Source organism: Monodelphis domestica, chromosome 2, assembly GCF_027887165.1.
Source record: "Monodelphis domestica isolate mMonDom1 chromosome 2, mMonDom1.pri, whole genome shotgun sequence".
Taxonomy (NCBI): Eukaryota; Metazoa; Chordata; class Mammalia; order Didelphimorphia; family Didelphidae; genus Monodelphis; species Monodelphis domestica.
In genome coordinates, this window is record NC_077228.1 from 302,918,166 (window position 1) to 302,929,318 (window position 11,153).

Sequence of the window (11,153 nt, forward strand, 5' to 3'; positions counted from 1 at the left end):
ACAAAATAGGGGTGCAATCTTGAATGCAATCTCAATCAAAGCAAAAAGCAAAAATAGATAAAATTAAAAGAGATAAGCAAGTAAATTAAATCTGAATACAAAAGGTATCACAGACTATGAAATACCAATACTTAACATATATGCACAAAATCTTATAGCATCTAAATTCTTAAATGAAAAATTAAATGAAGTATTGGAGGGAAAAGAAAATAAATATATACTACTTGAGGGCCTCAGCTTCCTCTCTCAGAACTAAGTAAATCTCACCAGAAATAAACAAGAATAAAATTAAGGAGAATAGTTGAATTTTTAAAATTAAAAATATATTTATTTATTTATAATATTTTCCCATTATTATATGATTCATGATTTTTTCTTACCCCTCTCCCTTCCTCCTTCCTGGAGTTGACAAACAATTCCATTGAGTAATACGTTTCATTCATAATAGGTTCAAAACCTATTGCCATATTATATATGTCTTTTAATGCTCAAACCCAATCATCCTCATCGAACTGTGTGATCAATCATATGTTTTACTTCTGCATTTCTTCTCCCACAGTTCTTTCTCTGGATGTGGATAGCATTCTGTCTCATAAGTTCCTCAGTATTGTCTTTGATCATTGCATTGCTACTGGTAGAAAAGTCTGTTATATTTGACTGTGCCACAATGTTTCAATTTTAGTGTATAATGTTCTCCTAGTTCTGTCCTTTTCTCTCTTTATCAATTCCTGGAAGTCTTACCAGTTCACATAGAAATCCTCTAGTGATGAATAGAATTTTAGCAAAATAAATTGGCTAATATGACAGAAAAAGAAATGAGAAATATTGGAACATATGTGAGAAAATTGGGACACTAATTCACTATTGGTGGAGTTATAAATTTATACAAACATTATGGATAGCAATTTGGAAGTATGCCCAAGTTATAAACAATTATATAAACTGTATATATAAACACTATAAAACTGTATATACACTTTGACCCAGAAACACTACTAGTAGATCTATATCATAAAGAGATTTTTTTAAAAGGAAAAAAAAAACTATTCATAGAAGATCTTTTTTTTTTGTTTGGTGGTAAAGAATTGGACAATTGAAGGCATGCCTATCAATTGGAAAACACCTGAATAAACTGTAGTATATAATGGTGATAAAATACTAAATATGATTGTGCTATAAGAAATAATGAACAAGACCTTTTCAAAAAAACCTGATTAGTTGTTTTGTTTGTTCATTTGCCATCATCCAAACCATTCATTATAGGCCTATGTGGTCATGATGATTGGGTAAGATAAGTAGACAGGTAAATATTGGGAAATAAAGGAAAACACCTATTAATAGATCACTCTACCCCATAATTAAATTTGAGACTGCAACTCGAATTTAGTTCTATCACTAGGTATAAATGAACATTATGACATACAAAGAGTACAATAGACATAATGCTTTAGAAATACTTAGTGTAGAATGAGCCAATGTTTCTAACTAACCAATTAAATTTAAGTGCTCTTTTTTATATGCAAGATTACAACATTTCAGAAATAATTTACCTGGGTTTTTCCACTTCTGTTTTTCTGCAGATTGCTGCCAATTCCTGGGGAAAGTCATGGGGAGAGAATGGTTATTTCAGGATTCTTCGTGGCGTGAACGAATCTGACATTGAAAAGTTGATTATCGCTGCTTGGGGCCATTTGACGAGTTCAGATGAACCATAACATATCATTAAATTTGCATGACGCCCTCCATTTAAGTAAACCTCTTAAAATGAGGTTTTTCAACTTCAAGTTCCCTGTAACAATGGAATGTATATGTCCTAATCTGTGATTAACTTTTACCTCCTTTTTGGGGGGAGGGTTAAGGGATTAGCTCAGCATTATAATGCTGCTTTCTTTATTTCACTGATTTATACAAAAAACACTACTATAGCACAGCAGTAGTATAAGCTACACAAAAGTTTTTTTAAAGTGTCTCAATCTCTTCTTCCTTCTTCTTTATTGTTAGGATGTTTAATTGTTCACTGTCTGTGATAGGACATCATTTTTCAGCCTCAATTGCTCAAATGATGAGCACACCCATTTGCAAATTTCATCTCTTCAATAGTGGAAGTCTCAAGAACAGAAAAAAAATGGAAAAGTTATCCTAAACTTTTCTATCTGTCATTTTAAAAAAAATAATATTTTCCTCAGTGCAAATGTGACCCATGTGCCACCAAAAACAATAAAATTAGATTTTTTTTTTTGTTTCTCACAATAGTTTGGCAGGTATCTCTCCTCCTTTGGAAATGGCAGATATTTATTCTAACCTATTCCTGACTTACATGTCATGGTCATCACCAGTAAAATACAAACATAGGAAAAAACAGCTTCTGTGACTTTTTACATACAGAACATTATAGGAAATGAATGCCATGCAATACAAAAATTCAGAGGTCTAGGAAGATAAAGCTTACTCTCACCTGTCTTAAAAGCCACTAATCATTATTTGAAGCCTGTTAAAAATCAGCTACAAACTGCAATTGGAAAGATTTTTTTTTCCTCCTGAAAACAGCAACATGATGCCATGAGTATGAAAGAATAAATATCCCTTTATCACAATCATTTCACAGTTCGCTGCTTGAGTTTCTGAAAAGTAAGCTCAATTGGCACTAATTTGCATCTAATCTTGATTTCAGTTTTCAACAGTAATAGACACAAAAATAGCCTCATCATAATCACTGGGCAGGGAGATAATCTCCTAATAATTTACTGGTATCTTAAAATGGCAAACTAATAAATGAAGATACAAAGTTGATCATTACACAAATTACAATGGTGAATTGCAGTAAAATGGGTGGAGGTCGAGGGAGAAGTTAAGCATTGATATGGTGCCGAATTCTTGGATATCCAGGTGTTTGATGCTTAGAATTTAATATTTTGGAGCTCAATTCTTATATAGGGTTAAAATTCCACTATTAGACTGATGAAGACTGATTTTGATCAGGATGTTGAGGATCTAAGATGTCTAACAGTGTTTTGCAAGAAATATGGCATAGAAAAAAGAGCATTAGATTTAGGAGACTTGAGTGCTAACCTAGAATCTGTAACCGACCTCACATTATTAATTTGATTGAGCCATGATAATCACTTTAACTTTAAGGAGTCCTAGATTTTTTTAAACTAGAAAAAAATATAAAGTAAGTGATTCTTAAGCCCCTTTACAATCTAATATTTGACAGTTCTAAGATAATTAATCTTGAAGAGTTCACTACAGTGCCTTGGCATTCTGTGAATTCTATGGAACTATTGCAATGACATACACATGTATGAATCTTGACTCTACCAAATAATTTCTCCCATTTGGCTTCATAAAGCAATAAATAATGAGGTTTCATGATAAAAAAAACAAAAAACAAAAGAAAATTCAAAAAGAAACCTTGGAGAACTATTTTCTAAAAGAAGACTTAATAACTCCCTAAGCAAAAGTTCTATTCACAGAATTGAAATATATTAAGGTATAAGTAACCCAGGAGCCAAACAATATAATCAAGGCTTGATGAACCATCTCTTCCATAACATATTAACTCATGCTGTACTTACATCCACAAAAATCCACCAGATTTTTTCATACCAACTGCTCTCTGTCCATGTCTCTTTCATCTTGTATTTGTGAAGCTGACATTTAATCTGTGTGAGAATTTATATTTATCCCTATTAAGTTACATTTTACTAGATTTGGCCACATGTTCTAGCCTCTGTTAATCTTCCCCAAATTATTCCCTATGATGTTTTCAGATCCTGCTCCTAGATTCCGTATTCTTTTAATATACAAAGCTGCTCCACACCTTTTTACCTATTCTGCTGTTTCTTTTTAATTAATTATGTGCTAACAAGGCCATAGTACAGTCCTGGATCCTATCCCAAAAAAGTCACAGTAATAGCTTTGATGTTAAAGTTGTCTTCTTATAAGAGCATTTTATTATTTGTTACCCATGATCAATATATCTAAGTACAGAAATTTGACACTTTTTGATTGGTCCTTTTGTAGATTTTTATCAACTATGATTTTTTACATCTCTTCAGATATACTTCTTACATTGTTGTGGTAATCTAATTTGTTGGGAATACATAAGTTAATTTTATGTCACTGCTTCCCTCTACTTTGTTTTTAAAGCCCTGTTGATTATATTTGCATGACTCTTAGAAAGACATTTTTTACCAGTCCTTGTTAGCTGTCCTAGTCCTAGTTAGTCACACATCATCTTCTAAAACAGCTATTTACTTCACTATTTACTCAACACCACAAAATGTATATGAAATAAGCTATGCAACTTCTACAAAAGTTTAAAAAAACTTGGTGTTAAATTTATTTTATTACCTTCCTTGATGATACAAGTTATAGTCTACACTGGAATCATATGATAGCTTTTGTTCCATAAAAATCTTGATGTTAAGTTTAGGTAAACTTTTCCCCTACCATTCAAGAGGAGCAATAATTAAGATTTCAAAAATAATTTTCTTTCTGGGTAATAATAATATAAAAGATATATACTCATGAAACCACAGAGTGTGCAAGATAGTTTGCTAAAAAAGTATAATTTTTCTTGAACAAATTAAGGAAATCATTGAATTGGAATGGAACTTTGGATCATATATATTATTATATAAATTAACTTACTTTATGTGTGTTTGAGGTAGACTGGAGTTATGGATTGTGGAATAGTTTGAAAATTTTATTGGCTAATATTTTGAAGGGAATGGGATTGGGTTTCTGAAGAATGAGAGACAGGTACTAAAAGGACTGGGGAAAAAGGAGAGTACAACTATAAACAATTGTAGCAAAAACCTGAGGAGGATATAGAGAACTTTAAAGGCAGAAAGGTGGCCCCTGGATGATAGTAGCAAAAGGAGGGTATTAAGTGCTATTCCCTCCAGGCTTAGAAAGTGCATGAGAAGTTGGTCCCAGTCTTTGAGAGATTTAGTGTCTTCAGGAGAAGCACTAGGAGATAGAAGAGAGGAGAGAACATATTGAAAAGTAGTTAATACCAGTTCCAAAAGGCTCAGTGGCGAGAGAAAGCAGTTGATAACACCAAATGACTGAGCTGGGCAAGGAAAAATTTAGTCGGGGGGAAGATTTTTGCTGAGGCAAAAGGCTTTTCTGAATTAAAAGGCATGGAAAAGCAAGGTTTGCATGGAGAGCAAAGAGAAGCTAAATCAGGTCCCGGATTCTAATTAAGATAGTCTGAAAATCACACTGTAAAATTTCATGTGATCTCTCAGCTAGTTATAGCAGAATTGGAGTGTGGTGGACTGCTTGACAGAAATCATACCTCCTGCTATCATAATCCTTGGCAACCATTTCTTGTGTGTTTATTCTCATGAAAGTCAGTGTGCTTGGTGCTAGACAAACCAAGGGAAGGTGTGAGAGACTGCATCTATCTCTGCGTTACCATGGTTTTTGATCCTTCTACTCCTTAGTGACATGGGCCATCAGTTCATTTGAAGCAACAAGAGAAATTTGCTCTGGTAGGAAAGTGCCTTGGGGAAAGGGTGGTAATAGGTGTGAAACTCCAGGAAGTGGCAGCCAAGGATGAGCAAAGGAAAAGAATCTGGAAAGCATCTAATATTTACTGTGTAACTTGCTGCATTTATTCCCTGCTAGTTTGGGGTCTGGTTCTAAATTGAGAAGTCACAGTTGAAGTTGCCTCCCTTTTTTTTTCCTCTTATTATGTTGAAATCATTATTGTTGACTGCGAGATTTTTCATTTAATCTGACCATTCTGAGTAATTTCTGATCCTAGACAGGGATATTTTTTTCCAGATATTAATAATCCTACATGAAGAAAAAACAGAGCAGACCTTCCTTACTAACAAAAATCATTCTTTTTATTGTATACTTCTTGAGTTCCACTGTCTTTTGCTTTTTTTTATTTCACTAGCTTATCACAGTACCTATCACATAGTAGATATTTAATGCTAGTTGACTCCATTTATTCATTTGTAAAATGAACTTAATAATACTCAGAATAAATATTTCTTCCACAATATGATTGTTATAAAAGAAAAAAAGATCAATAAACAACCTTTTAAATGTTTTGTAACATTATTATTATAAATAACAAATGAGTCTCATCTTCATCCTTTTGTTTAATTTTCACCAATCTCTTGAAATGTGTATAGGACTGAGTGAGATGGCAAATACTTTGCTCCATCACATTGGAAGTGGGAGAAATTTGTCTTTTTATTTCTTAGCTTGGATCATATCGAGTCAGTGGCAGATCCAGGCCTTGAGTTAAATCTTTAGATTAGTAAATTAAACTGTAATCTGACAGAATATGCTACTTGCTAATACAATTTGTTCATTGAGTCTGTATATCCCTTAGGGCAAAGACTATTACAAGTCTTTACAGAAAAATCATAATGTGTTTTGTCTTCCCAAATCTCATCCCCTTTCTTGTCTTTTGTAGGACATTGGGTTGATTTCATCATGATTTTGATAAAGGTTGGCAATGATTGGAGCTTAAGGAATTTATAGGTATATATATATATTTTTTTTTTGAGAGAAGATTGATTCAGCTTTCAAAATGAGCAAAAAAAGAAACTGATTTTTTCTCTATGAATAGATTTTTTAAAGCCTTCAACACATCTGGATATGTCACATCAGAAAAACAATTCTAAGGACCACCATCTATAGCTTTCCTTTAGAAAACTTAAGTGAGGGTAGGAGAACAGTCTACCAAATTTAAGTAAAAAAAAAATGAATGGGGTAGGAGAGAAATCTCTATTTCTCTCTTCAGTTTTAAAGGCTACACATTGTTTTGATACTATTTCTACTGGAAATACTTTAAAATGTCATTAATTTCTTCTTACTCAGATAATTCTATCCCATAGGATGCTAATGACCACTAGTAACAGCCCTTTATCAGCTTTCAAACAATCAGCAAAATATACTCTTCTCTCTTTTGTTGAATTAAAAAAATATTTCATATGTTTTAGGTTGTTTCTGATTTTTGGACACAGTTTAGAAGAAACAAAACACTTTCTTACCTAGAAAGAAACAATTGAGGAAAAAGTGAAATAATAACACATCAAGAAGCTAGAAAATATCCCTAATTTAGGATTCTACTAGAATATTGAATGAAATTCAAATCTCTTTCCTATATGATAATATAAGTGTTTATGTGAATTTCTAAAACTTCATGTGAATAAATATTTATTTTAATTGTAATCCCTATGTATCAGAATCTTAGAAACTGCTAATCACAAATGCCCCCAAAAGATTATGGTTCACCATATTTGAATCAGAGACATGGAATCTAGTTCTAATTCCATCACTTATTAGTTGAGGCACCTTGTACAAGGCATATTTACTCTCTGAGATTCATTTTCTTTTTGTATAAAGTGTAATGATCATGTTGGTTAAGTGATCCTGGATCACAAATGTAGATATTAGATATAAGAGGATATGTAATACAAGCCCCCTATTTTACAGATGTGGAAACTAAGGGCTAGAGATATTAATTATTCAAGGTTACATAGTCTGCAAATTTTTGGATTGAAATTTGAATCAGGTCTTTGATTTAAATCAAGGTCTTCTGAACCTCAAACCATCACTCTTTCCACTACATAATGCAGCTTTTCTGAACTTTTCTAGTTCTCAACTCTATGATTCTGTTTTAATCGAGAACATGAAATTCTTATATTAAATAAAGATAATCAGAAGAAGGAGCTATACAAATTACTCTGCAGAAAAAGCAATGATAATATGGAATTCTGGTTGAATCCACAGAAAATGTAAATATACTAAAGGAAGATTCAGATAGGCCAATGGAAATTGAATCATGCTCCTGTACTCAGTACCAGTCCAGAAGTAAAATTCTGGCTACTCTATAGAAAGCTTCAAGTCTTGAAGTAAGTTTTAGTGTCAGAGATTCAACTAAGTGACTGGATCACTGAACAATATCCGAAGTATTTCTAGCCAACAAATATTTACTAAACACTCAATATGTCCCAGACACTGTGTTAAGCCCTGATAATACAAATATAAGCAAAAAATAAAAATAAAAAGAGAGTTCATGACTTGAATGAGCTTACTTTTAAATGAGAGATGTAACCTCGAAGATATGGTTTTCAAGACTGTGAATTGCTAAAACTGTAAAGATAATTTTAGTGTCTTGATTTTAATAAAAAATAAATGGTCACTATGGGAAAAATTCCCAAATAGAAAATACCCAAGTCAGCTGGGTTTTATGGAGATTTTAATTAATACAAAGGAAGGAATTAAGGAAAGGGAGAGAGAGAATAAGACAAAATAATATGAAGAGCCTTAAAAGAAATGGTTAGACAAGATGAACTATAAGGTCTCTTTCAGTTACAGATTTGTGATTCTAACATCAGAGTCTAAAATAGATCTAACCCTGTACCAAAAATGTCATAGATTTTATAGATTGAATTCTCATTCATGGAAATATACATCTGAGGGAATACTCAGTGGTATTTAGCAGATGAAAATGCTTTTATTTAAGAAAAGTTCTGACAACTTTTTGATTCAGAGAAAGATCAACTAGACTAATATGATAATAATCATATCAGGGGCTGCAATACTTTGATTTACAAATTTTGGGGAAGAAAAAAGGTTTCTTTTGAATCAAGTCAACCTGAGCACAAAAAAGGAATTCAAGGACTTTTGTGTTTTCCATAGGACTCATTTTAAAAGGAAAGAGTAAAGCAGAAGTACTATATGTAGAATTAAACTGGATTAATAGGAGCATGTTGAGGGTAGAGGCTATGTTTTTATCTTTCTTTTTATCCTCAGGTTTTAGTACAGTGGCTCTCATATAATAAATTCTTAGTAAATTATTGCTTTCCATATTGACAGATGTATGTTTTAGTATGCATGAACCAACATGTTCAAATTTTAAACAAGGTTCAAAGAAAACTATAAATAATTATATAGCCTATGATATGTGGCTCAAATAATAGAAATAGCACTGGGTTTTGGAGTCAGAGATTCTAGGTTCAAATCCTGGGTCTTTCATTGGCTTCAGTGACATGTCATCTCTCTATAATTCACTTTTCCTTAAACGAGGCAAAATTTGGGCCCATTCATTTCCTCTTCTACAGTTATAACAAAAGAATTAAGAAATAATTTAAATATTAGAAGTTTCCACGGGTCTCCCATAGTCTTATTAATTAGATGAAAACCAATTAAGAACGGATGATTTTCCCTTGCTTATTGGACAGAAGCATTTCTTAAAAGCTTTCTGAAACACGCATATTTTAAAGAGATCTCTGGTCTATGGGAAGTGTTACAAGAAACATGTGTGACTAGATATTATCAATGTCACAAAATTTTAGAAATTAGAAGGGTCAGGTGCCTCTAGCATCCGGGACTAGCTGCCACTAGCATCCGGGACCAACCCCCTCTCCGCCACCGGTGCCATGAGTTCCACATCCCAGATCCCCCAGAACTACTCCCCCGAGGCCGAGGCCACTGTCAACTGCCTAGCCAACCTCTTCCGTATGTCGCTCTGTCCAAGATGTCGAGCTTTTTCCGGGAACTGTCCCGGGAGAAGCGCGAAGCCGCTGAGTGCCTCCTCCGCCTCCAGAACCAACATGGAGGCCGTGTGCACCTACAAGCTGTGGTGAAACCTGCCCAAGACGAGTGGGGCGGCAGCAGAGATGCCATTGAGTCCGCCCTCAACCTGGAAAAGGGCCTGAACCAGACCTTCCTGAAACTGCACGCCCTGGCTTCCAGCCAGGGGGATCCTCACCTCTGCGACTTCCTGGAAAGCCACTACCTGGAGGAGGAGACGAAGCTGCTGAAGCGTCTGGGAGACCACCTGACCTCCCTGGGCCATGTGCAAAGCCCGGGCGGCCTGGGCGAGTACCTGTTCGAGAGACTGACCCTGAATGACGACAAGGGGGTGGGGGGGGAGGCTTAAGCAAAGGGTTGCAGTGCCCCCCAAATAAAGCTCATTAGTTTGCCCTCAGTGGGGTGCCACCTGAAAAAAAAAAAAAGCTCACTCTTAATTTTATTCATGCATTTCTTGATCTCACCACAATTATTTAATACTGCTAGTTTTTCCCCTGAGGAAAATATTTCTTTGACTGTTAAATACAGAAAGAGACATTATTTCGCATTGATCCTGGTTACTTTTGATTTTACATTCCCAGTGCCAGTAAGTTATAGAGAAGAAATGGAAATAATCTACCATAATTAATGTGCAGATAGTGTTATTGAATACTTAGTGGTAATGATGCAATCAGTTGTTACAAATTCCCATTTTTAGTTATTCAGCTATGTTTGTAAATACAAGTTTATCTTATGTGTCACAAGTATACATCATAAATATATGCACTTTTCTTTCTTTCTAAATTAGATAATGTAATTCAAAGTGGAAAAGGTTCAAGCTAGTATGTGCTGTATTGACACTCAAAGATAGAACCCATGGACAACTCAATACAAAGGCAAAACCAAAATTTGAGGCCATTCTATGGAATGCTACTTATTTACATTTCATGTGACAATGCTTATACTTTAAAGATCTGAAACTGATTGATCCCTTCTACATTAACTTCTGTGTATTCTTTCAGAGGCAAATCAGAAAATCAGCAGAGATACGATAAGAAATCTTTGCCATTTAAAACAAACTGTCCCTTCTAATTTTAGATGCTATGTAATTTTTTTTGTTATTGTCTTTTCTCATGAGTGTTTATTAAATTTCTGTTCTCACCAAGAGAAAACAACCATTAACATTAATGCTAATATTTACTACCTGCTATGAACAAAGTGTGCTGTTGATATTGACTAATTTAAAACTTTAGTATATGCTTTTAGTAGAATCTGCATAGAACAGTTGATTTTCAGCTGACCTAAGTGTTAGTCCTTGATTCATGTCCTGCCTCTGAAACATAGAAAATGTGTAATGCTGAGAAAGTCACTTAATCTTCAAGTCCTTTGTCATATAGCAAATACACACATATATATGTGTGTGTGTATGTGTGAGTGTGTATGTATGTATAAATGTGCAGGATTTGCATTCAAGTCTTCTTGCTATAAGGAATGATGAAAATGATGATTTCAGAAAGAACTGGAAAGGCCTACATGAACTTATGCAGAGTAAAATAAGCAGAACCAGGAGAACATTGTACACAGTAACTGCAATATTGTGGAAT

General features: G+C 33.9%; 1 protein-coding gene and 1 pseudogene across 3 annotated transcripts in view; both read left to right on the forward strand.

Annotated features, from left to right (window-relative positions):
• Nucleotides 1-6,066, forward strand: part of TINAG (tubulointerstitial nephritis antigen) — a 218,157-nt gene extending 212,091 nt beyond the window's left edge. For all 3 annotated transcript variants that reach the window (XM_001364593.5, XM_007484121.3, XM_007484122.2), the window contains one exon: nucleotides 1,581-6,066. In XM_001364593.5, coding sequence (XP_001364630.2) covers nucleotides 1,581-1,715 — 135 coding nt within the window. In that variant the 3' untranslated portion in view covers nucleotides 1,716-6,066. The remainder of the gene's footprint in view (nucleotides 1-1,580) is intronic.
• A 3,315-nt stretch (nucleotides 6,067-9,381) lies between these two features.
• On the forward strand, nucleotides 9,382-10,021 carry LOC100017990 (ferritin light chain-like; annotated as a pseudogene).
• Nucleotides 10,022-11,153: the final 1,132 nt, after the last annotated feature.